The 27,502-nt window shown below is 48.3% G+C and overlaps 1 protein-coding gene across 5 annotated transcripts in view; it reads right to left on the bottom strand.

Annotated features, from left to right (window-relative positions):
• st3gal4 (ST3 beta-galactoside alpha-2,3-sialyltransferase 4) overlaps nt 1-27,502 on the bottom strand; it is a 189,011-nt gene that overhangs the window by 66,221 nt on the left and 95,288 nt on the right. For 4 of the 5 annotated variants that reach the window (XM_072486804.1, XM_072486802.1, XM_072486805.1 and 1 more), the window contains 2 exons: nt 4,707-4,789; nt 1,672-1,765 (listed from right to left, as the gene is read on the bottom strand). In XM_072486804.1, coding sequence (XP_072342905.1) covers nt 1,672-1,765; nt 4,707-4,716 — 104 coding nt within the window. In that variant the 5' untranslated portion in view covers nt 4,717-4,789. Of the gene's footprint in view, nt 1-1,671; nt 1,766-4,706; nt 4,790-18,853; nt 18,935-27,502 lie in introns of all 5 variants that reach the window. The other variant, XM_072486803.1, reaches the window with a different exon arrangement.

The following is a 27,502-nucleotide window of genomic DNA, read 5'->3' as shown; positions in this document are numbered from 1 at the left end:
GCTTCTCCCTTCAACCCCCCACCACCACCAACACTGTGAACCACACGTATGACTAACAATGCCCTCACCCTCCCTTCACCCGCTTCTCCCTTCAACCCCCCACCACCACCAACACTGTGAACCACACGTATGACTAACAATGCCCTCTCCCACAATCACTGGGAGAGAGCCCAGACTGGGGAGGGGTGCCAGACAGAAGAATCCTCATAACCTTCTAGGAACCGGAGGTGACTGATGTAGCCGAGGACAGAGCAGTCACCAATGCGGAGGTTGGCGCACGCCGCAGAGGTGAGGATCCACCTGTCCCAGTCGCAGGTGGGCATTGCTGAGGCACTGCGGACGATGTCCCAGACACTGAGGAACATCTCCGAGGGCGTTGACATGATGGTGCCGACATCGGGGAGTCACCAGGGCTGGCAGAGTAGATGATGCAAGGGCAATCGGTGCTCGAACCAGCTGCCCCTCCATCACAAGGTGAACCCTGGGCCCTATGGGTACCGAGTGGGAGGAGAGGACGCTGGGTGCCAACCTGGACACTTCCCGTGGAGGGGATGGTGGCTGCCAGCTCCCCAGTGTTCCACTCCTCTGGTGAGGCCATGTCCCACAGTCAGCATACGGAACAGGGCGGCAGGGATGTGCATGTGCCACCGACGAGTGCGTCAGGGCCCTCCAGCCCCAGAACCCCCAGAGGACATCTGCCAGTGGCATCAAAGGCCTCCACCTCTGATGTGCATCCTGGGGACTTACCTAGACATAGCAGTAGAGCAAGGAAGTCAAAGCACGTCACGGATCACGGAGGGCACTGGGAAAGGGGTGGGGGGGGGGGGGGGGCAGTTTGGGAGAGTGAGTGGAGGGGAGAGTGGGGCAGCACTATCGGGGGAGTGGGGCATTGTTGGACACCTGTGAAACATTAAATTGTGTCCCATTCCCTGGGTGTTGAGACGTTGGCTGCTGCGTCCATGGTGTGGCCTCCCGTAGTGTTCAGGCATCACCGTCTGATTGGGAAGCTGGGCACTAACTCCCGCATGCTACATGGCCCGTCCACCCACGGGAATCCACTCGGGATGTATGAAGTGCGCACTTAACCACGATTGCCAATTCAGCAATAGCCTTCAGCCACACGGCAAGAGGCCTCAACAGTTGATGGGGGTTATGGGTGGTCGGTGGGGCAGACGGGCAGGGACACAATCCAGGGGTTGGCATTGTGGAGCCACGTGCGGCTGTAACCTCCCCCCACCCCCCCTCCCCCCCAGCAGATCCCCCTCCCATGGTCGAGTGTGCCCCTCCCCCACTACCCGCTGAGCACTGGGGCGGCAGGCCCAGTGCCTCCAGGCTCTCTGTCTGTGAGCAAGAACCCCCACTCGCTGCATGGCCTGCCTACCCACGAGAATCCACAGGAATCCACTGGGGATGTGTGAAGTGCTCACTTTGTTGTCAAAGAGACATCCAGACTCAAAACGTTAGCTCTGTTCTCTCCCTCCACAGATGCAGTCAGTCCTGCTGAGATTGTCCAGCATTTTCAGTTTTTGTTTTAGATTCCAGCATCGCCAGTAATTTCCTTTTATATAATCTGGGCCCATGTTAATTAAAGGGGTTACTTTGATCCTTCAGACTTGGCCACTGCTCAGCGAAGCTGGGAGACATACAAGGAGGCTCCAGGGAGAGACTTACTGAAAATTTGCCTTCAGCGTCAGATGGGTGGAAAGGATCACCATCACAATAACAACGGTAAGAACCAAGAGAAGCTGAAAGATCTTAGAACAATCTATTAAAAAAAAGAAAAAAATTAATTTCCACCGCTCAAATGGGACAATAAACACGCTACACAAAGCTGAAACTAGTTTAAATTACAGCAGCAACTATCCTTGAAGTCCTAAATGGTGGCAACAATTCTTTTAGACACATTTTCATTAATTACTGGCCGGTGTAAAACTGCAAAATAATTCTCAAGGAGGAACATCCCAATTTCTCTGCACTCTGGCTCAGCTGAAGCTGAAGGTTTTGAGAGGGCTGCGTTTGTCTGAGCCTTCGGACAGGCAAAGCTTGTTGACAGTTTCCGACTAAACCACAGCCTTTTCATTGCATCAAACGCCAAATGGCATCTCCCATTGTGCAAGCACCCGGTGGATTTAAGAAAATGGGTTAAGAAACAAAACTGCCCATTTTGCACAGAACACTGACACAATTTAAACAAAAATTTACCTCATGGGATGTGGGCGTCGCTGGCTAGGCCAGAGTTCATTGTCTATCCCTAATTGCTCGTGAGAAGGCGGTGGTGAACCATTGCAGTGGATGTGGTGTAGATACACCCCCAGTGTGGAACAGTTTGATACAACTGCTTGTACATTTTAGAGGGCATTTAAGAGTCACCCACATTTGCTATGGGCCTGGAGTCACTGCAGATTCTCTTCCTTGAATGGACATTATTGAACCAGATGAGTTTTTTTTCATGGCAACGATTTCATGGTCATCCTTAAATTGAAAAGTTTAATATGTCAGAGCGAACCCGCTCGCTTGTCTAAAGCCCAGGCTTCATCTCTTTCGGAGCTGTGAGGTCTCCTTTGGCCAATCGTTGACCAATTCGGGAAAAACAATAATTGTCAAGTGGCCATTTCCCAGCACACTGCAGGCTTGTGACCACCACTGCCCCCCCCCACCCCCTTCCCCCCAACCAACCCATTTGACCGGCCCCAACATTGGTTCCTGTCCCAAAATCCTACCCTCTGTCTCTATTTTGTCAGCTCATGTTCAAGGGAAGATTTGGTATTGGAATCATTACTACAGGTTTAAGTCTCAGTGTGGAAAGGACAGATGGCTGCCTGGCTCAGGAAACCTTAAAGCTGATTGAAATGCAGGGCCCAGCATAGGCTCAAGGCGTTTTTTAAAAATAAATTTAGAGTACCCAATTCTTTTTTTTTTCCAATTAAGGGGCAATTTAGCCCTGCACATCTTGTGGGTTGTTCGGGTGAGACCAATCCAGGCACGGGGAGAATATGCAAACTTCACACGGACAGTGACCCAGGGCCGGGATCGAACCTTGGTCCTCGGCACCGTGAGGCAGCAGTGCTAGCCACTGCACCGCCAAGGCTCAAGGTATTGTTAGAATGGGCAATAGAATACTGTGCACCATACTGAACTCAAAGCAGAGATATTGGAACATTCTCTGGGCAACACTGGACAAACTCCAGGCGTAGGAAGGCCATTCGAGTTTGTTGACTAGATTGTACCTCAACATTTTATTTAGTTGGTATAATTGTCCCCATCCATTGTAACATCTTTGCAACTGATGTTGTGAATTATTAATAAAACGCACGTGCTTTGGATCTCTGATCTCTGAGACTAAGTTCCTTCTGATCTAAGTCGAGGCTAAATTATTCCAGAGTTAAAAATGGACACGGGCGGCCAACGATATGGTGGGCTGCATTTCCCCGATGCGATGTGGGTTTTCCCAACGGTGGAGGTGTGTGGGACACATGCAGGACAATTGAAAGGATCACTACAGACTCGATGGGCCAAATGGTCCCATTCTGCACTGAAGGGATTCTATGAATTGCCAGCTACTTTCATTGGCACAGGAAAGTCATGTGTCCACATGCAGCAAACCGTCCATGTCAGCTCCAAGGCGGATGTGGGCATTTTAGACCCCCTCACCCTGGTATTTTCCTGAAGTCTCTTTGAACATAGTCAAGCTTAAGTTGGTAAAATATCCATAGTGGGTTAATTAAATCAGATAGCACCAATGGTCCACGTACAGAGAAGAGAGAGAAATCAAGGAAGTAAAAGGGCGTCATTCACCGGCAGCGTCCTTACGGAATTGGGATGGGACATGGTCGGTAGATCCCTCTCCTGGGGTTACCAGATCTCGCAAAATATCAGGATCAGGATCCTGCCCATTGTGTTTAAGAGGGTACTTTGAGGGGCAGCACGGTGGCGCAGTGGTAGCGCTGCAGTCTCACGGCGCCGAGGTCCCAGGTTCGATCCTGGCTCTGAGTCACTGTCCGTGTGGAGTTTGCGCTTTCTCCCCGTGTTTGCGTGGGTTTCACCCCCACAATCCAAAGATGTGCAGGGTAGGTGGATTGGCCACGCTAAATTGCCCCTTAATTGGGTGCACTATATTTTAAAAAAAGAGGGTACTTAGCCATGCTGACACCGGATTGAACGGCGACCCGGCATCTATCGGCCTCGCCAAGGAGACCCCAGTCGAGCTCCAATTCGCACTGGTCCCCACGGAGACCAGGCATACCGGCATTTTGGGGGGAGGTGGGGGGGGGGTCTCCCAGGTGATCGGTGGAGAGAGAGAGAGAGAGAGAGAGAGAGAGACAGGGGTGGGGTAGAGAGAGAGATGAGGGACGGAGAACAGAGAGACAGTGAGAGGGAGATGGGGTCAGAGAAAGACAGGAGTGAAGAGAGACAGACAGACAGACAGACAGACTGTGGCTATGTTGCCAATCCTTTCTTTACCCACTCTGAGACACATCCTGACCTCACAAAGTGCCCAGTTCAGTGACTCCTTGCCTCCCACCGTGAGTCCCAAGACCCAGTTCACCCTCTAAAAACCATGTTCACCAGACGTTTGAAAGCTGGTAGAATTGCAGCACGTTCCCGCACTACCACCACCACCACTATGAGAACCTAGAGGCTGCTTGACACAAAGGATAAGAAGGAGCCAATCACACCCTCAGCAAGCAGGACCCAACCCCTCTTACCTGGTTTCATCTTTCTCACTCAGTGAAGTGCTCACAAGATTCTCACAGTCATTTTTTCATATCTGCTTCATGGCAGACTGGCCCTGAAAAGTTAAAAGGAGTTTTGTTTTATTTGTGAAAAACTGACACTTTTTAAAACAATTCCAACTATCAGGATCAAAGAGGCGTTCATTTAATTTGCAGCCTGACATCTGCATCCAATTCCCTGCGAGTGTTGCTGCCTTCTCCAAATATTTATCCAATTTCCCTAAAATGGTTAAACGGTCTCAATCTCATTCATTCCCTTCTCAATCACTCTCCTCATCTCTCTCTGTAAGCTTTAGTAATATCTTAAGATGTACTTTCCAGGCATGGGCAGCATGATGGTGCAGTGGTTAGCACTACTGTCCCACAGCACCAGGGACCCGGGTTCAATTCTGGCCTTGGGTGACTGTGTGGAGTTTGCACGCTCTCCCTGTGTCTGTGGGGATTTCCTCCGGGTGCTCTAGTTTCCTCCTCAGTCCAAATATGCCCTTTAAGTCCAAAGGTTAGGTGGAATGCTCTTTCGGAGGGTTGATGCAGACCCTTCTTCTGCACTGTTTGGATTCTGTGATTCGCCAAATGAAATAAAATGTCTTTCCCTATCCATCTGGCCAAACACATTCCTCACTTTAATAATCTGTAATAAAGAGGGCAGCACGATGGCGCAGTGGTTAACACTGCTGCCTACGACACTGAGGACCCAGGTTTGATCCCGGCCCTGGGTCACTGTCCGTGTGGAGTTTGCACATTCTCCCCGTGTTTGCGTGGGTTTCACCCCCACAACCCAAAGATGTGCAGGGTAGGTGGATTGGCCACGCTAAATTGCCCCTTAATTGGAAAAAAATAATTGAGCACTCTCAAAATTGTTTTAAAAAATAATAATCTGTATTAAATCACCCAACTGCTCCATTCCAGTATGTCAAGTTTCTCCTCAAAACCATGGTTTTCCGTTCCTGCTCTTGTCCTGGTGAGGCAGTGCTGCAGGATTTTCTGTGCCTCTATAAATCATACATTCTGGGCAGTTATCTGTGACATGAGAAAGTGTAACATTCCCTTAGGTTCTAGATGCCCAGTCCCATCACATCTGCATCCCTCTCCCTATCCAATGTCTGCTCTGCCCTAGTTTAAAAAAAAACTGACAAGGAATTTTATTCCCCGAAACAGAATGAGCTGCTTATCGGAGAGGCACTGCTTCAGCCCTCGGGCTATTTAAATCAACAAATCTACAAAATGCCTTCAGAGAGGCTTCATTTGCCATTTGTTTAACATCAACGCTCTACCAAAGATGGGCACTAACCCAGAAAGCACATTCCATTCAGTTGAATGTCCAATACTAATTTAGCGCTCCATTCACGGACTCTATTAAGCCATGATTTCAGCATGCAACCGACAGCAAATTCATCCCTGTTATTAAATTACTCATGCTTTCCTCAGTATCTATCACCTTGGATCTTGGTCCAGAAGCTCTTTTAACCTGTGTGGGATGAACACAAATATGCCTCCATTGTACAACTGTGCAAGCAGAAAACTATTTTCTGTTTTGGTTTCAGATTTCAGCATCCGCAGTCATTTGCTTTTATTTTGGCCTCTACATCATGTTTGTTGCCTTGGCCCAAGCCTTCGATAGTCAGCCATGAGGGCCTTTGGAAGGGAATGGGGAAATTCAACTCCCAGAGAAATTCATCGTAGCGGTTCAACGAGTCCAAAATTAGCAGACCTGTGTGCAACGATGCAAAGTCTTCTGATCCATAGCCAGTCACTAATGGAGTTAAGCAGGGCGGCATGCTAGCCGCAAACCATGGCACAGTGTATAGCACTGCTGCATCACAGCTCCAGGGACCCGGGTTCAAGTCTGGCCTCGGGTGATTGTCTGTGTGGAGTTTGCATTTTCCCCCCGTGCCTGCGTGGGTTCTCTCCGGGTGCTCCAGCTTTCATCCTTTAGTCCAAAGATGTGCAGGCTAGGTGGATTGGCTATGCTGAATTGCCCCTTCGAGTCCAAACGGGTAGATAGGGTTATTGGGTTACAGGGATACGGTGGAGGTGTGGGCTTAGGTAGGGTGATCTTTCCAAGGGTTGGTGCAGACTCGATGTGCCAAATGGCCTCCTTCTGCACTGTAGGGATACTAAGATTCTATAACTATCTTCTGCGAGTCTTTGAACGCAGGAATGTAACCCGACCATAATCATTTACCCACTGTCTGCAAGGGGTGCTATTTATTAGAAAGGAGGGGGTTACTGGGAAAAATCAGCAGATCTGTAAGCAGAGAAAGCAGAGTTAACAGGCACGGTTCAGCAGCTCGTCACATCCGAGCTGGTGATGTGACCATTGAATCTCACAAGGCCTCTCGTGGAATTCGCGACCCGCAAAGCGCCTCGCGAGATTGAATGAGATCACGTGAGACGGCGAGATCTGGACGTCGCCCTCGCTGAGCAAGATACAGATTAACATATTTAAATGAACTATTAGGCTCATTTAAATGTTTATGTCGGATTCTCCCGGCAAACAGAAATGAATGGCCTCGCCTGGGAGACCTTTCTAGGATGCCATTTGCCACTGGTTTCCACAAATATGGACCAGGCATCACCGTACCTGGGAGGAGGGAGGGGTTCTCCAGGCCTATAGGGTCCCCTGGGTGGGCAGGCTGGCAGCATGGCACTCCTGCTGCCACGTGGACACCACACCACTGCCACCCAGGCACCTGGCACTGCCACAGCGCTCAGGCAGCACTGTCAGGCGCATTGCCAGGGTGCCAGGTTTCCCATGCCTGGGATTGGACCCAGGGGAGGCTGTGCATTGCCCTTAAGAGTAGGGGGTGTGGGGGCACTAGGACCCCCTCAGAGGTAGGTTGGGTGCAGTGGGGGGTCCGAACGCCGTGGCGAGGTACCTGAGGGTGGCCGGAATTTTATGGCGGCATTTGAAAATGGCACTCTGATCCGCGAGTTGCCTTCCTGCACTGGAGAGTTGAGTTTGTCAGTGCTGGAAATGAGGTAAGTGCAGCCGCAGCAGGAGCTTCTCGTGGAGGCCAGAGAAAATGGCAAAATCCTGTTAAACAGTTTGCGCCCAAAATGGGAAAAAAGTCCCACCGAGAAATATATTTCCATACAATGCCATTCGAGCTAAATAAAGGGCCTCAGCAGGGAACGCGCAGCCGACGCCGCATTTGGCCCCGTTTTCTACACTAAGGAGCTCCGCTTGCCGAAACCCCTCAGTGTAGCGAGAGATTGGGACGCCAAACCCCATCGCATTATGCAAGGGGCCCTAGCCGCCCCGCCTCTCCCCGGCACCCCACCAACACCCGCGCAGGGCATCACAGCCCGATCGGCGGCACACAAAAAATTACAACTTGGCACCTTGGCTGTGCCAACCTGGCACAATGGGCGGGATTTACATCGCAACGTCATGCGAGATCGCATTAGATCTTGCAAGGCGTTGCGCGCTGGGCAGGGTAGATCCCAGGGCGAGGCCTCCCAGTTTCGATTGGCCACAGTGCGCTGTTTTTCAGGCACAGCTTGGTCGTTGGATCTCACCCCTTGTTTTTGTCCCGTTGAAGCGTGCCCAATATTTCAAATCCATTTTTCTCTTCGCCAGAACAAAAGGGAGAATGTGTCAGATTTTAAAATGTAGCTGTGAGAGATTGCAACAAAATGTATCAACTTTAAGAACAAAAGACAGGGTAGGGTGTAGGAGGGGTGCATGGGGGAGGGGGGGTTATCATTGAGACAATGCATACATGGGACATTTGAAAAGGGGGTTTAAGATGTAGGAAAGGATCAGTCTAAGTTCTTGAATGATTCAGCACAATACAGTCCCCGGGGCTCATTTAGTTCAACAGGTGATAAGATGATAAAGGGGAAGTTTCCACTTGTGGGCCAATCTAGAATGAGAGGTCATAGTTTTAGAATAAGGGGTAGTAGATTTAAAACAGAAATGAGGAGAAATTACTTCTCTCGAAGGATTGTTATTCTGTGAAATTCATTACCCCAGAGTGCAGTGGATGTCGGGACCTTGAAGAGTTAGACAGATTATTAATTCGTAATGGGTTGCAGGGTTACGGATAACGGGCAGGAAAGTGGAGTTGAGGCCGAGATTAGATCAGCCATGTTCGCACTGAATGACGCAGCAGACTCCAGGGGCTGAATTGCCTATTCCTGCTCCTAGTTCTTACGTTATGTTCTCATGTTCTCACTTTACCGATGCTGCCAGACCTGCAGAGTTTTAACATAGATTAACATAGAATTTACAGTGCAGAAGGAGGCCATTCGGCCTATCGAGACTGCACCGCCTCTTGGAAAGAGCACCCTACCCAAGGACAACACCTCCACCCGATCCCCATAACCCAGTAACCCCACCCAACACTAAGGGCAATTTTGGACACTAAGGGCAATTTATCATGGCCAATCCACCTGACCTGCACATCTTTGGACTGTGGGAGGAAACCGGAGCACCCGGAAGAAACCCACGCACACACGGGGAGGATGTGCAGACTCCGCACAGACAGTGACCCAAGCCGGAATCGAACCTGGGACCCTGGAGCCGTGAAGCAATTGTGCTATCCACAATGCTACCGTGCTGCCCATTATTACAGCATTCTCTGTTCTTGTTTCAGATTCCAGCAGCTGCAGTACTTTGCTTATTTGAGATATGGGGCAGCATGGTAGCATAGTGGTTAGCACAATTGCTTCACAGCTCCACGGTCCCAGGTTCGATTCCTGGCTTGGGTCACTGTCTGTGCGGAGTCTGCACATTCTCCCCGTGTGTGCGTGGGTTTCCTCCTGGTACTCCGGTTTCCTCCCACAGTCCAAAGATGTGCAGGTTAGGTCGATTGACCATGCTAAATTGCCCTTAGTGTCCAAAATTGCCCTTAGTGTTGGGTGGGGTTACTGGGTTATGGGGATAGGGTGGAAGTGTGGGCTTGGGTAGGGTGCTCTTTCCAAGAGCCGGTGCCGACTCGATGGGCCGAATGACCTCCTTCTGCACTATAAATTCTATGAAATCTATATTCATGAGGTTGCCTGGGGCCATGGATTTGAAAAGCTTTGGTGTTGAAGGTTTGTTGATGCTAGGATAAGGGAGCAGGATTTAACAGCACAAATGTCACGGCTGGATCAGGAACACTAACATAAAAGCTGCTCACCAGAGCCACATTAACCAAACCCCACTCCAATCTTTATATCCCAACACCACTCTCTCAACTACACAGCAAACGACTGTAGCCCTAGCCCCGAGCCTACTGGGAAACATGGCTGTCGTGTTATTCACCCTGGCGTAACACAGACTGCAACAGGATGCAGTGAAATGATCAAGCATACACCAAACGTAGGCATTGGTTCAATAAGATTTATTGAACTTCAGTAACGAAACACAGCTGCCTGTGGGTTGACTCTCTACTACTCTAAGTAAACTAACATTAACTATCTAGACCAGGCTAGCTCTGATCCACGTGTAGAAGGTGTTGAATGATTTGTACACCCTGACTGTCACTACAGTTGTCACCAGTGGAAAGAGGCAGAGTGCTGATGCCTCGTGTGTTTTATAGTTTGAAGCCCCCCTCTGGTGTTCTGTCGTGTTCGGTTCTGTATGTTGATTGGCTCACCTGGGTGTCTGTCACTGCCTGCTTTTACCTCATGATGTGCATGGGTGCATATTATGACAATGGCCAAGTTAAAAGAGACACTATAGCCTGATGGGTATTTATGAAGGCACCAGCAAAGTGAAGATGCCAGCAAAGCCTGATGGTTAAAAAGACTAACTCTGGGCAGAATTTGATAGAAAGATTTTTCATATCATTTGTCGCGGGTTTTTCAGGGAGTTCGTGAGGACCAGTACAGTACGGTGCCCGGCTGCAGCCTCGCTGAGGAGACTGGTACATCCCAGGTAAGCTCGCCTAAGTAGGTTCAAACCCTGCTTAGGCGGGCGCCGTTTGGTCACATCCATCTTGGGCGGGGTTCCAATTCCAACGCCTCGTGGGACTTGGGTATATCCCACGAGGGGTAAAGAGCCCAAATCAGAGGTGATTCATCTCCGGCAGGAGAACATAGTCTCCCAAACGGAGAATTCCGGCCATTTTACCTCTCAATTAACTGGAGCACAGGTCTCGGTCAACATGACTGAGACTCCCTCAGCCTCGATAGCACAGCACTGCACAATACAAATATGCTCAATGCAGAAATCAGTGCAGGTACAAACACTAATTCAGAAATGAAACTAAACACCTCTGGAAAAGTAAATACTTCAAAGAAATTGTGTTTTATAATACTTGCAGAGCATTACTAGTTACAGGATGGTGGCATTTTAAAATTATTGGGACCGTGATAAATAATTCTGACGGTTCTGTCAGGTTTTGTTAGTGCAGCTTTGTTTAAGTTTCAGGGGATCGCAAGCAGGGTTCCTAAAATCCATTGTCGTGAAATCAATCCACCTCACATTCTTGCAGTGGACAACTACAGACTGTGGCGATTGTCACTTGAAAAACCAGTCTTACTGAGTCAGGGCCAGGTGGTCTGAACAGCCAAAAATCAATACCTAAATGCAGGCAATCTCTCCAAGAGGGGTGCTTTCCAAGTTAGAAATGTGGTGATATGCATCACTGTATATACACAAGGGCTTAATGTAAATACACTACGACTAAGTAAACACTAGAGGGAGCACCGGAGAAGTCATGACATGCAGACATACAACTGATGAACGCATAGGACTCGACCAATGGGCAGTCAACACACCCAGAGGTGACACTACCACAAGGGGGCATTGCAAAACCCATAGATAAAGGGACAGGGCACACATGTCTTTCTCTTTCCACAGGCGACACTTCGAGAGAAGGACAGGGGCAGATCAGAAGCATCACACCCACCACGTGGCTTAGAGCAGACTGGTTAGTTAGACTGAGTTACTATAGCAAGATTAGTAGGAGAGTCGAACTCATAGAGAACTGTGCTAATGGTTCAATAAATCACATTGAACTTACTTCAAAGTCTGGAGTAGTTTTGGTCAAAGTTGCATCGAGTTGCCGCCTGTGTTATCACAGAGTACATAACATAACATGGTACCAGTTGTGCCTGTTGAATCTATATAGTTCAACTCAGCAAGATCCGTGACTACCAGCAACAGCACTCAGGCAAGATTATCGAGATTCCGGTTCTTCAGCAGCTCAAGCACCACGGCAATCTCAGTGCCAACTGGCATGCATTCAAGCAGAGATTTGAGATTTACATGGTAGCATCCGACCTAGATGGTGTGGTCGATGCTGAGAAGATAGGATTCTACTCACCATTGCGGGTAAACATGTAACAGAAATCTTCAACTCCTTCAAGTATTCCAAAGGGCAGGACAAGAGAGACTTCCAGACAGTCCTGGACAAGTTTGAAAACTACTACGAGGTGAACACAACAGAAATCGGTAAAACTGGCGCCTATACTCACCATGAGTTAAAGGTAGGCTTGCAACAGAAGCAAACGGCAATTTTGATTGGCAGCCATCTTGTGCAAGGAGCCGCACATGCGCAGTTCCCGAGAAGACGCGACCGGGCAAACCAGTGTTTTGCGCATGGGCAAGAAGTTGCGCCTGCGCAGTTACGAAAAGAGTGCACAGTGAAGGAAAAGTGATCTGCGCATGCGCAATCCATTCCTATGCGCTACGTCACAAGCGTCATGACGTCAGAGGCCCCGGACTACGCCCACTTAAAAGGGAAATGTCCAAAAATAGTGGGGGGAAAATTTAAAGCCAGAAAACACAATTATTTCATCTGGAACGACAGCACAAAGCCTGAACTTCGACCAGTAGCTGAAAGTAACCTCCGCAGAACCCTGCAACAAGCAGTTAGCACCGCCCTAATAGATGATTTAGTCCTTGAAGACTACGACTCAGACGATGATTTCGTCATTGGACGTGGAGACCTCAGTACCAAATCGGAACCGCAACAAGATGTGTTGAACATTGAAGATCCGACACAGTCATGGACGAGTTCTTAGGACTTGAGGATCCCCAGCCCAGCATAGACGACATCCCGACCCACGAGTACAGGATTCTGCTGCGGCCTGACGCCAAGAGACAGAGAGCGGTACAAGCTCACAGAGAGCGGCCTGACGCGAAGAGAGTGGTCCACGCACCACGAAGAGTCCCCGACTCCACACAGAAAACGATGACAGACTCCACAGCAAGACGATTGCACGTCTCCGCACACACAACATTGAAAGACTCCACAGCGAGAACACTGCACAACTCTGTTGAGAGCGCACAGATCGACTCCACAGCGAGACCACTGCATGACTCCACACAGGGAACGATGCCAGACTCCACACAGAGAGAGCGGTACAAGCCTCCACAGCGAGCTCGTTGACAGACGCCACGATGGAAGCAACGCAAGACTCCAGAGCGCAGTCCTTCCATGAACAAGACCATGAAGCTCTAGCAACCTTATCTGAGCAACCAGCAGCAGATGATGCAAGTCTGCCACGCTCAAGAGCACAGCAAGACGACTATGACAGTCTGCCACGCTCACGTGAACAACAAAAAGACTATGACAGTCTACCAGATTATTTGAGCCACCAGAAGACTCTGACAGTCTACTCAGCTCTTCTAACCGACAGGAAGACACTGAAGGTCTACCCACTATATGTGCGACAATTGACAAAGGCCTCACAATTCCCATGCAAGATGTGCGACATCTCAGCGAGACTGACAGATCTCAGCTAGTATGTACAGAGGCACTCGACAATCAAAGTGAGGCTACTAGTGACTCCAGTGACACCACGTTAATTCAAACCTCATCTACTCGAGCCTCTCCACAAGAACCTCAAATGACTCCAGACGGGGAGCATCAAGAAACCAAAGGTGATTCAGGTGAACCAGAAAGGGCTCCAGACGGGGAGCATCGACAAGCCAAAGATGATTCAAGTGAACCGGACATGACTCCAGACGGGAAGCATCGAGGAATCAGAGACGGCACGCTCAATGAAACAGCAGATGCCACAAACGACACTGACACAAGTAACTTTGTGAAGGACTCGAATTCTCCACTCGGAATGGTCATTGAGCGCAACAAACACAACAAAACAAACAAAAACAACAACAAAGACAACAAGAAGCGGACCAAAGGCACCAACATCAACACCAAGCACGACAAAAACAACAACAATGGAACAATGACTGGTACAACATGGTACAACTCTGCAAATGCAGGACACTGTGACAGCACAGCTCAAGACAATGGCAAGTGTGCAGACATACCATGGCATGATAACGCATCTTACAAGTTCACGTTTGCTACACTGCAAACAAGCAGACCAGCTTCCAAGGCAGCTGACATACGGCCTCAATACCTCAAATACAGACACGAGTCCAGGTCAGACAGGAAAGATGATATCAAGAATCGCTACCACAAGCATCGAAAAAAAAGAGTCCAAATCAGAAAACGAAATGATTTGACCATTTGAACACCTCCTGATGACTTCTTGGTTCCTAAGGCACAGAGACGCTGGCGGCGTTCACAAGGGAATGACAAGATCAACACTGACACTTCCATAACAGCCCAAGACAGCCACTCGACCGTGTAAATTCATGAACTTTGGACTCATAACTATTATTTGGTATTGTATAATCCTCAATGTCATCATAACTATTCTTTGATCTTGTATCATAGAACATAGAACGATACAGCGCAGTACAGGCCCTTCGGCCCACGATGTTGCACCGAAACAAAAGCCATCTAACCTACATTATCATCCATGTGCTTATCCAATAAACTTTTAAATGCCCTCAATGTTGGCGAGTTCACTACTGTTGCAGGTAGGGCATTCCACGGCCTCACCACTCTTTGCGTAAAGAACCTACCTCTGACCTCTGTCCTATATCTATTACCCCTCAGTTTAAAGCTATGTCCCCTCGTGCTAGCCATTTCCATCCGCGGGAGAAGGCTCTCACTGTCCACCCTATCTAACTCCCTGATCATTTTGTATGCCTCTATTAAGTCTCCTCTTAACCTTCTTCTCTCTAACGAAAACAACCTCAAGTCCATCAGCCTTTCCTCATAAGATTTTCCCTCCATACGAGGCAACATCCTGGTAAATCTCCTCTGCACCCGCTCCAAAGCTTCCACGTCCTTCCTATAATTCGGTGACCAGAACTGAACGCAATACTCCAAATGCAGCCGTACCAGAGTTTTGTACAGCTGCAACATGACCTCATGACTCCGGAACTCAATCCCTCTACCAATAAAGGCCAACACTCCATAGGCCTTCTTCACAACCCTATCAACCTGGGTGGCAACTTTCAGGGATCTATGTACATGGACACCTAGATCCCTCTGCTCATCCACACTTCCAAGAACTTTACCATTAGCTAAATATTCTGCATTCCCGTTATTCCTTCCAAAGTGAATCACCTCACACTTCTCTACATTAAACTCCATTTGCCACCTCTCAGCCCAGTTCTGCAGCTTATCTATGTCCCTCTGTAACCTGCTACATCCTTCCGCACTGTCGACAACACCACCGACTTTAGTGTCGTCTGCAAATTTACTCACCCACCCTTCTGCGCCCTCCTCTAGGTCGTTGATAAAAATGACAAACAGCAACGGCCCCAGAACAGATCCTTGTGGTACGCCACTTGTAACTGAACTCGGTTCTGAACATTTCCCACCACCCTCTGTCTTCTTTCAGCTAGCCAATTTCTGATTCACATCTCTAAATCACCCTCAATCCCCAGCCTTCGTATTTTCTGCAATAGCCTACCGTGGGGAACCTTATCAAACGCTTTACTGAAATCCATATACACCACATCAACTGCTCTACCCTCGTCTACCTGTTCAGTCACCTTCTCAAAGAACTCGATAAGGTTTGTGAGGCATGACCTACCCTTCACAAAGCCATGCTGACTATCCCTGATCATATTATTCCTATCTAGATGATTATAAATCTTGTCTCTTATAATCCCCTCCAAGACTTTACCCACTACAGACGTGAGGCTCACCGGTCTATAGTTGCCGGGGTTGTCTCTGCTCCCCTTTTTGAACAAAGGGACCACATTTGCTATCCTCCAGTCCTCTGGCACTATTCTTGTAGCCAATGATGACATAAAAGTATCGTCATCACAGTCATCATAACTTGTACATGTCACCACTTATTTACCTGTTTTTGTTCAATTTTTTCTTTAACACTGTACAGAAAATATGTAACACGGAAAAAGGGGGGGATGTGGTGATATGCATCACTGTATATACACAAGGGGTTAATGTAAATGCACTACTACTAAGTAAACACTAGAGGGAGCACCGAAGATGTCATGACATGCAGACATACAGCTAATGAACACATAGAATAGGACACGACCAATGGGCAGTCAAGACACCCAGAGGTGACACTACCACAAGGGGGCATTACAAAACCCATATATAAAAGGACAGGGCACACATGCTCTTTCACTTTCCACAGGCGAGACTTGAGAGAAGGACAGGGGCAGATCAGAAGCATCGGACAGGGGCAGATCAGAAGCATCACACCCACCACGTGGCTTAGAGCAGACTGGTTAATTAGACTGAGCTACTATAGCAAGATTAGCAGGAGAATCAAACTCAGAGAACTGTGCTAATGGTTCAATAAATCACACTGAACTTACTTCAAAGTCTGGAGTATCTTTTGGTCAAAGTTGCATCGAGTTGCAGCCTGTGTTATCCCAGAGTACATAACACAACAGGAAAGTGTACCATGGACCAGCTCAAGGCATACACCAGATGTAGCAAATTTGTAAATAAAATATGTTTCTTCAACTTCAGAAGCCTCGTGAGGTACATCTTCACACATACCAACATGCAAATTCAGAGCAGGCTCCGATAGTTAATAAGATCATGGCTGATCTCATAATGCCCTCAATTCTACCTCCATGTCCGCCGCTGTAATTTTTAACTCCCTTGTTAATCAAGAATATTTTTAATTTGGCCTTAACTATATTCAATGACCCTGCCTCCACTGCTTTCTGGGGAAGACAGGTCCGGCTAACAATCCTCTTGAGAAAAACATTCTACTCGTCTTCTTAAATGGGAAACCCCCTTTTAAACCCCTTAGTTCTAATCTTGACCCCAAGGTGGTAGCACACTAGTTAGCACTGTTGCTTCGCAGCGCCTGGGTCCCAGGTTCGGTTCCTGGCTTGGGTCACTGTCTGTGTGGAGTTTGCACGTTCTCCCCATGTCTGCGTGGGTTTCCTCCGGGTGCTCCGGTTTCCTCCCACAAATCCTGAAAGACATGCTGTTAGGTAATGTGGACATTCCGAATTCTCCCTCACTATACCCGAACAGGCGCCGGAATGTGGTGACTAGGGGATTTTCACAGTAACTTCATTGCAAGGTTAATATAAGCCTACTTGTGACAATAATAAAGGTTTTAAAAGGGAAAACATTCAGTCAGCGTCCATCCTGCCAAGTGCCCTCGGGCTCTTTTTGTTCCAATAAGATCACCTCTCATTCTTCTGCACTCCAATGGGTACAGCCCAGCCTGTTCAAACATTCCTCATCCCAGGAATCAGTCGAGTGAACCTTCTCTTAACTGCTGATTATGCAGTTATATCATTTCTTCAGTAAGGAGACCAAAGCTGAACAGTGTTCCAGATGTGGTCTCACCAAGGCCCTGTAGAACTGTAGCAAAACATCCCTACTTTTATATTCCATTCCCCTTGCAATAAACGTCAATATTCCCTATGACTTGCTGTACCTGAATGCTAACTTTGTGTGATTCAATCTGCCCAAACCTTTCTGGACTGCAGAGTTCTGCAGTCTTCCTCCATCAAAATAAGGTGGGATCTTCTGCACACCCACACGCACAACGGGCTGGATTCTCTCTTTCTAAGACTATGTGTTGACGCCAGCAGAGCACATGTTGCCTTTCAAGACAGGAACATCGGCGCGAAACCCTCACCGATTCCGGTACCGGTGAGGGGCTAGCACCGGTGCCGAGTGAAACTCCCGTGGATCGCGCCAAAAACAGCCGGAGAATGGGCCGCGCATGCGCACAGCTGACGCCTTGCACTGGTCGCACCATAAAACATGGCTCCGGCCATGCGCGACCCTTACACAACCGCCCCCACAGCCCACCCCCTGGCCATCCCCCACCAGTCCCCCCAGCCCAAGCAGAATCAGCCCCGGCCAGCTGCACAGATCCCAGTTGAGTGTGGCGACACTGTCCCCACCCATCACGCCGGGTTCCCGAACGCTTGGGACCACACGCGGCCTGCGCCGTCGGGAACGCGGCCCATCGGGAGTAGAGCATCGCAGGTAGGGCGGACGATGACACAGAAATAGTGTTGAAACGGCATGCAGCGCGCGTCATGATAACACCGGTTTGGAGGGGGCGAACATGCGGACCGGTGTCAAACCGGAGCCGGCCCCGATTCCGCCGTCGGAATCCATTCTCCACCCGATCGCCGATCACAATTTCGGCGTCAGGCTACCGACAATCCAGCCCGACATGTTGTGCCCTGGCAGTGGCGGCCCACAATTGGCCGGTGGCATGATCTTCAGGTCCTGTCGCTGTCAATGGGTTTTCTCATTGTTCGTAACCTCCATTACCAGGGAACCGACAGGAAGGTGGGTGGGGGGGGGGGGGGGGCTGTCATCGGGGCCGGAAGATTTCATCAATGAGAAGGGCCGGAGTGTTTTGGCCATAATATGTTGTTTTTCTCTTCTTAAAATAACTTTACATTACCCAATTCATTTTTTCCTATTAAGGGGCAATTTAGCGTGGATAATCCACCTACCTTGCACATCTTCTTGCCAAAGGTCACATTTTCCCACATTGTACTCCATCTGCCAAATGTTCTGCCTGCTCACCTAACCTTTCTACATCCTTTTGCAGACTCCTTACATCCTCTTGACAGCCTGCCACCCCTATCTTTGTGTAATCAGCAAATTTAGCAATTATACTTTTGGTTCCTTCATCCAAGTCATTGATATAGATTGCGAATAGTTGAGGCCTCAGCACTGATCGCTGGGGCATTCCACTAGTTACAGCTTGCCAACCTGAAACTGGCCCATTTATTTCAGGTCTCTGCTTCCTGTTAACTAACCAATCCTCTATTCATGCTAATTTGTTACCGGTACACCATGAGCTCTTATTTCGTGAAGTGACTTCTGATGCAGTACCTTATCAAATGCCTTTTGGAAATCCAAGTACATCACATCTTCAGGTTCTCCTTTATCCACAGTTTCTTGTTGCTTCTCAAACTAATAATAAATTTGTCAAACATTATTTGTCATACACTACCTTTCTAGATTCACTTTTGTTTCCCCCACTCCCATGCTCATCATAAAACAAACGAGATTGTACATGATACCAAAAGAAAATCATATTTGGCAGATGGAGATCTGAAATTGTTGCGCCATTCAGTAAGATCATTGAATCATCCTACAGTGCAGAACATAGAACAGTTGCGAATAGTGCAGAAGGAGGCCAATCGGCCCATCGAGTCTGCACCGACCCACTTAAGCCCTCACTTCCACCTTATCCCCGTAACCCAATAACCGCTCCTAACCTTTTTGGTCACTAAGGGCAATTTATCTTGGCCAATCCACCTAACCTGCACGTCTTTGGACTGTAGGAGGAAACCGGAGCACCCAGAGGAAGCCCACGCAGACACAGGGATAACGTGCAGACTCCGCACACACAGTGACCCAGCGGGGAATCGAACCTGGGGCCTTGGCGCTGTGAAGCCACAGTGCTATCCACTTGTGCTACTGTGCTGCCCACAGCCCAACGACCCCCTGAAGAGCCTAATTCCCCACCCTACCCCCATAACCCTATATCTTTGGACACTAAGGGGCAATTTAGCATGGCCAATCCACCCAAACTGCACATCTTTGGACTGATTGGATTGATTGTACCGAAGTACAGTGAAAAGTAATTTTCTGCAGCCAAGGGAACGTACATAGTATGTACATAATAGACAAAAGGATAATCGGCAGACTAAAAGAGTTTTAGTAGGTCAGAATGGTGATAAGAGAGAAAAGAAAGGAGTCTGGTTGAGTGGGCTCACAGAGAGTGGCCATGCTCCGGTGCCATCTTGAATCATTATGACTGTAGGAAGAAATCGGAGCACCCAGAGGAAACCCACACGGGCACGAAAGAATGTTCAAGCTCTACACAGTCACCCAAGGCCGGAATTGAACCTGGGTCCTTAGTGCTATGAGGCAGCAGTGCAAACCACTATGCTACCATGCTATCCAGATGGATTGAGGATTTCTGGGGTGCGAGCTCAAAATGAAACAAAGAAACCCCTCCAAATTTACTGTGGTGTTCTTTGTGTTGCTAAATTCAGGATGGTTGGCGTAGTGTTCACAAAGACCACAAATAGCTTCTAAATTTATCAACACTACTTAATTGGATTCAACACTTACTTCCACATAATACACAGTTGATAATTAACATATAATCTACACTCATCTACTACTAATCACTACACTATTATATTAACTATGATCTGCTGCCACTCACATTATCTTTCCTTCAGTCTGTACTCTCGCTATCTCCTTAACTTCTTCCACCCCAACGCTTAGCATCAATGCCTTATATAGTTGTAACTCTGGCTCCCTCTAGTGGTTGATCTAGACATTTCATTAACCCTTGCAGTTCTTACATTTATGATAATATCACATTTACCACAACAGTTCAATGTTAGCAGGGACAGTATTTAAGTGCAGCAGAGTGATACCCACTTTAGTAGCAAAAACAGGAAGGCAGATTATTCTGAATGGCCATAAATTAGGAGATGAGTATGTGCAACGAGACCTGGGCATCCTCGTACACCAGTCGCTGAAGGTAAGCATGCAAGTACAGCAGGTGGTAAAGGCAGCAAATTGTTTGCTGGCCTTCATAGCGATAGGATTCAAGTAAAGGAGCAAGGATGTTTTACTGCAATGATACAGGACCTTGGTTAGGCCACACCTGGAGTATTGTGCGCAGTTTAGTTCTCCTTATCGGAGGAAGGATGTTCTTGCTCTAGAGGGAGTGCAGAGAAGGTTTACCAGACTGATTCCTTGAATGGCAGGACTGACGTATGAGGAGAGATTGAGTTGGTTAAGGCTGTATTCGCTGGTGTTCAGCAGAATGTGGGGGGGGGGGGGGGGAAATCTCAGAGACTTATAACATTCAAACAGGATTAGACAAGGTGGATGCAGGAAGGATGTTCCCGATGATGGTGTCCACAACCAGGGGGCACAGTCTGAGGATACAGTGTAGACAATTTAGGAATGAGATGAGGAGAAATTTTGTTATCCAGAGAGTGGGCGAGATGTGGAAGTTGCTACCACAGAAAGCAATTTAGGCCAAAACAGTGTATGTTTACAAAAAGCAGTTAGATATAGCAGTTAGCACTTGGGGTGGAGGGGAACAAATGATATGGCAGAAGGCAGGATCAGAGTTGGATGTTCAGTCATGATCAGAATGAATGGTGGAGCAGATTCGGAGGGCTGAGTGGCCTCCTGTCGCTCCTATGTTTCTATATCAAGTGAAACCACTTTCTACCACCTTCCTATCAGTGCTCACTCCCCAATGTGTTGGCGACGTTAACATAAAAAGGTAAATAGGTTGACCGTGCAATCTCGAGCCTGCTCCACCATTCGATACGATCATGCTCCTCATATTCCTCATCTCTCCGAGAGAATCAGAACCCTGCCACATCTCGGCCTTTAATATATTCAATGATGGAGCATTCACAACCTCTGGGGCAATGAAATGCAACCATCCACAACCCGGAGTGAAAAGAAAAGTTGCTTCTTCTTCGTGCTAAATAATTAACTCTTGTCCTACAACCGTGAGCCTGCGTTTGATATTCCCCAGCCGCTGGAACCAACCTCTCAGTGTCTACCTGGTTAAAAATCTTCAGAATCTTGTAAAGTAGCTCTCATTCTCCTAGACGCCTTGGGAGTATGAGCCCAATTTTCTCAGTCTCTCACCATAGCAACCTTCCCTTCCAGGAACCAATTGAATAAACCTTTGCTGTATTGCCTCCAAGGCAAACATTTCCATCGTTAGGTATGTCTTTGAGGACTAGCTACCAGGTACTGCTCTCTCGCGCATATTTGCTGGCCTGCAAAACTCGGATAAGCTGGCAAACTGTTTAGAGGGCCCAACAATGTTCCATCAGCGAGACTGGAAGATCCTGTCAGCAGGAAAGGCCGGAAATCCTCACACATTGTATCAGAGGCTTATAGTACAGGAAGAGGCCATTCGTGCCTCCGTTAATGCTTTGCTCAAGAAATGCAAAATAAACCCTGCCACAAAACACACTTTATTAAAAATATATTTTCATTGGCTTTACATTTATTTATAACAACATTCACACAGGCAATCACACAACAGTAAAGAGAAACTACAAAAATGGGCATATAAAAAGAAAGAAAAACAATACAAACAAACAAATATATATCCAAGAGTAATATATGTACAGTTGTGGGATCCTTATTTATGTGCCCCCAGTGATCAGTTGCTGCAACCGTCCTATTTAATGATCTATATGCTTCGTCCTGGTATTGCAACATACCAGGGGACCCGTTTGGCATCAAACGGGTGTGCCTGGGCATTGGTGTTGTAGTCGCGACCCGCTACTTGCCCCTTCTGGCTCCGTGTTTGCCCCTGTGTTTTGCTTGATGTCCTCCCCACTGTCACCCCCATCCTCTACGTACGCCCCTCTTCCCCTCCGCCTCCCCTTTCCTTTCTTCTTCCGTTGTCCATTTCGATCCTCCCACACTCCCCTTCTTCCCCCCCTATCCTATTTGTTGCTGGTCACAAACAGGTCTTGGAACAGGCTGGTGATTGGCCTCCATATGCTGTGGAAAGCCTTCCTCCGATCCACGAACGGCAAATTTTATTTTTTCCAATTTAAGGAATTCTGCCAAGTCTAGGGGCTGTTTAACACACTGGGCTAAATCACTGGCTTTGAAAGCAGACCAAGGCAGGCCAGCAGCACGGTTCAATTCCCGTAACAGCCTCCCCGAACAGGCGCCGGAATGTGGCGACTAGGGGCTTTTCACAGTAACTTCATTGAAGCCTACTTGTGGCAATAAGCGATTTTCATTTTCAAGTCGGACAGCCAGTCTGCGGCCTTGGGTGGCGCGGCTGGTCTCCAGCTAAGCAGGAGTCTCCAGCGGGAGACCAGGGAGGTAAAGGCTCGGGAGCCTGCCCCTCTCCCCATTCTGGCTGTTCTGACACCCCGAATACCACCACCAATGTGCATGACTCCACCTTTACCTCCACAACCTTGGACATGACCTTGAAAAAGGTGGTCCAGTATCCGACAAGTCTGGGCATGACCAGAATATGTGGGTGTGGTTAGCCAGGCCTCCCTGGCATCATTCATATTTGTCCTCTATCCCTGGGAAGAACCCGCACCTGCATGTTCTGGTTAAGTGCACCCTGAGCACTACCTTAAGTTGCATTAGGCTCAGCCCTGTGTTTGAGGAGATAGAGTTCGCCCTCTCCAGAGCTTGGACACAGAGTCCCCACCCCCTATCCGCCCCAGTTCTTCCTTCCACTTCTCCTTTGCCTCATGGTGACCGTACCTCCTCCAGTAGTCAACCATACATGTTTGCACAGCTGCCTGTGGTCAGAGGTCTGTCCAGTAGGGAGTGTCCTGGTAGCTGGGGGAAAGTTGCCGTCTCCTTGTGGAGGAAGTTCCTTATCTGTATGTATCAGAGCTCATTCCCTTTCGGGAGTTGGAACTTGTCTGTTAGCTCCCCCAAGGTCGCTGCCCTGCCACTACGTGTAGGCCCACTACCATCAGTATTCCTTCGTCCAGTCTCCACACATTAAGGGAGGTGCACATTGTCATGGAGGTAAATTTATGGTTCTTGCAGATGGGGGCCATGGTGGACATTGCAACCAGACTAAAGTGGTTCCAAGTTGGTTCCACATTCTCAGCGTTGCTACTACCACCAGGCTTCTTGAGTGCTGGGGGGGCAATGGGAGTGAGACTATACTTTGCATCAGTATTCATCCAAGAGAAGGAATTGGTGGATGTTGACTGTGTAGAAGGGTGTGTAGATAGCTTGGGTCACATTGAGATACAAAAAGACGAAGTGTTGGGCGTCTTGGAAAATATTACGGTAGATAAGTCCCCAGGGCCTGATGGGATCTACCCCAGAATACTGAAGGAAATTGCCGAGGCCTTGACAGAAATCTTTGGATCTTCACTGTCTTCAGGTGATGTCCCGGAGGACTGGAGAATAGCCAATGTTGTTCCTTTGTTTATGAAGGGTAGCAAGGATAATTCAGGGAACTACAGGCCGGTGTGCCTCATGTCAGTTGTTAGGGAAATAACTGGGGAGAATTCTTCGAGACAGGATCTACTCCCATTTGGAAGCAAATGGACATATTAGCGAGAGGCAGCATGGTTTTGTGAAGGGGAGGTCGTGTCTCACTAACGTGATAGAGAGTTTTTCGAGGAGATCACAAAGATGATTGATGCAGGTAGGGCAGTGGATGTTGTCTATATGCATTTCAGTCAGGCCTTTGACAAGGTCCCTCATGGTAGACTGGTACAAAAGGTGAAGTCACACGGGGTCAGGGGTGAGCTGGCAAGATGGATACAGAACTGGCTAGGTCATAGAAGTCAGAGAGTAGCAATAGAAGGGTGCTTTTCTGATTGGAGGGTAGTGACTAGTGGTGTTCCGCAGGGATCAGTGCTGGGACCTTTGCTGTTCATAGTATATATAAATGATTTGGAGGAAAATGTAACTGGTCTGATTAGTAAGTTTGCAGACAACACAAAGGGTGGTGGAATTGCGGATAGCGATGAGGACTGTCAGAGGATAGAGCAGGATTTAGATTGTTTGGAGACTTGGGCGGAGAGATGGCAGATGGAGTTTAATCCAGATAAATGTGAGGTAATGCATTTTGGAAGGTTTAATGCAGGTAGGGAATATACAGTGAATGGTAGAACCCCTCAAGAGTACTGACAGTCAGAGAGATCTAAGTGTACAGGTCCACAGGTCACTGAAAGGGGCAACACAGGTGGAGAAGGTAGTCAAGAAGGCATGCGATATGCTTGTCTTCATTGGCCGGGGCATTGAGTATAAGAATTGGCAAGTCATGTTGCAGCTGTACAGAACATTAGTTAGGCCACACTTGGAGTATAGTGTTCAATTCTGGTCGCCACGCTACCAGAAGGATGTGGAGGTTTTGGAGAGGGTGCAGAAGAGATTTACCAGAATGTTGCCTGGTATGGAGGGCATTAGCTATGAGGAGCGGTTGAATAAACTCGGTTTGTTCTCACTGGAACGACGGAGGTGGAGGGGCGACCTGATAGAGGTCTACAAAATTATGAAGGGCACAGACACAGTAGATAGTCGGAGACTTTTTCCCAGGGTAGAGGGGTCAATTACTAGGCATAGGTTTAAGGTGCGAGGGGCAAGGTTTAGAGGGGATATATGAGGCAAGTTTTTTACACAGAGGGTAGTGGGAACACGCTGCCGGAGGAGGTGGTGGAAGCAGGGACGATAGTGACATTTAAGGGGCATCTTGACAAATACATGAATAGGATGAGAATAGAGGGATACGGACCCAGGAAGTGTAGAAGATTTTAGTTTAGACAGGCAGCATTGTCGGCACGGGCTTGGAGGGCCAAAGGACCGGTTCCTGTGCTGTACTTTTCTTTGTTCTTTGTTCTTTAGGCTGTGGCCAGTGGTCGGAGGGATGGCCCCGTATAGGAGCTCTCCTCCGTTTTTACTCCCTCCACACCCAGCTCTTCAACCCATCTCTGTACTTTTTCTGTGGTCGCTGCCCAGTGGTAGAATAGGAGGTTCGGGAGGGCCAGCACCCTCCCCTCTCCCCCTGCCCCCCCCTATCCCTTGTCTGTAGTACGCTCTTTAGGAGCCTTGGCTTCTTCCCTCCCCACACAAACACCATCAGATAATTTGGGTACTTTGGTGAAGAAGACCTCGGGAATGAAGATCGGGAGGGATCTGTACAGGAAGAGGAACCTAGGCAGCAAGTTTTGCACTCTCCCCACCAGTGACAGAGGAAATGAGTCCCACATCCGCAGGTCCCTCTTTACCTCCTCTACCAGGCTCTATTTTTGGATTTGTGTCCAGTGGAGGGCTATTTAGATCCCCAGGTATCAGAATTTGGTTTGGGCTAACTTGAACGTTGGCCTCCCCAGCTCAGGTTCCCGCCCTCGGGGCTTCATGGGAGGATTTTCCTCTTTCTCAGGTTGAGTTTGTAACCTGAGAAGGCTCCAAACTCTCTTAAAGAGTTCCATTATTCCTCCCACACTGGTTAGGGAGTTTGAGACGTGGAGGAGCAGGTCATGCCTCTCCACCCCTTTGCTGCTCTACGGGTGATTGCCAGCCACCAAATACTTTAAGCATAACCTTGTGTCATCCTCCTTTTCACGTACTGATCCAATGTTCCCTTCCAGCATTCAGTAGTCTCCGCAAACAGCAACAACTTGCATTTATGTGGAGTCACAGAGCTCTACAACACAGAAAAGGCCTTCAGCCCAATGTGTCAGCGTCTAGTCAAAAGCAACCACTTAATTATTCTAATCCCATTTTCCAGCAATTGGCTCATAGCTTGTATGCTTTGGCATCGCAAATAATGATAATAATCTTTTATTGTCACAAGTATGAGGTTACTGTGAAAAGCCTAGTTGCCACATTCCGGCGCCTGTTCGGGTAAGCTGGTACGGGAATTGAACCCGCGCTGCTGGCCTTGTTCTTCATGACAAAACAGCTGGCTAACTCACTGAGCTAAACCAGCCCTGTTGCACATCTAAATACTTCTTAGATGTTAGGAAGTCTGAAATGAAGCTGCTCTGAAGAAGAGTCACATTTGACTCAACACGTTCACGCTGTGGCATTGGAGGCAGGCTGACAGCAAGCAAAGATACATAGGCCGAAAACAGGAACTAATAATAAGGCCCTAACTGGAACCAATATTGGATGTCTGCCAGAGCTCCCAAGTCAACGTAATTTTGTGATTACAGTAGTTATCACTTTTGCACAATGGACAAAAGACTGTGCTATGAATATGTAACTTTGAGACAGTGATCAACTTTGCAGCAAGACGAACTATGAACAAACAGGCCATCAGACTCTGTAATGGGCTAATAGCTGGTCAGACAAGTGTGTTTCAGAGGACAATGGAACTTGATTGAATCACCCTGGTCAAACAGGACTATCCTGAGCTATCGGCTCAGAGAAGAAGATATCCACATCGAAAGATCAAGGTCTGGCCAGCTCCTTCACCAGCATGGGTAATATCTAGGTCTCGGTAGTGAGTCTGAATCGTCTCTGCACTATACTCTCAGAAATCGTGATTAAGCTAGCTCTTCTGGATGAACAAGAGTTGTATTACATTCAGATTTGACAGAATTCCAGTGGCAACGTGTCGGTGTAGGTCGCACAATTGGTGGCTCCTGCTAGAGCCCTCCGTTTTTGGCCCTTTTCATCCAGGATTTGGGTGGGGGGGGGGTAACTTGAATGAAAACTTGTCCTAAAAGGATTGTGGGCACCAGAGGATGTTGAAATCCCAAAGAAAGAATATTGGGAGAAAAGGAGCGAGTGCTAGTCTGCCGACAGAGTTGACTATGTGTGGAGTTCTGTGGGAACAGGGTGAAGGTCATGTGGGTGGAGGATATGGGAATTAAACTGGTTGTTTGCGGGAGTGGAAGATAAGTGTGAGTGGTGTGGGAGGGGGCTGGCCAATCATGTTCACATGTTTTGGTCATGTCCTGACTTGGGGAGGTTTTGGGGCTCTTTCTTCAGCACCATGTCGGCCATCTTGCGAATGGATTTGGA

The sequence above is a fragment of the Scyliorhinus torazame genome, chromosome 21 (genome assembly GCF_047496885.1).
Source record: "Scyliorhinus torazame isolate Kashiwa2021f chromosome 21, sScyTor2.1, whole genome shotgun sequence".
In the NCBI taxonomy this organism is placed as follows: Eukaryota; Metazoa; Chordata; class Chondrichthyes; order Carcharhiniformes; family Scyliorhinidae; genus Scyliorhinus; species Scyliorhinus torazame.
This window is presented reverse-complemented; position numbering and strand designations above follow the sequence as displayed.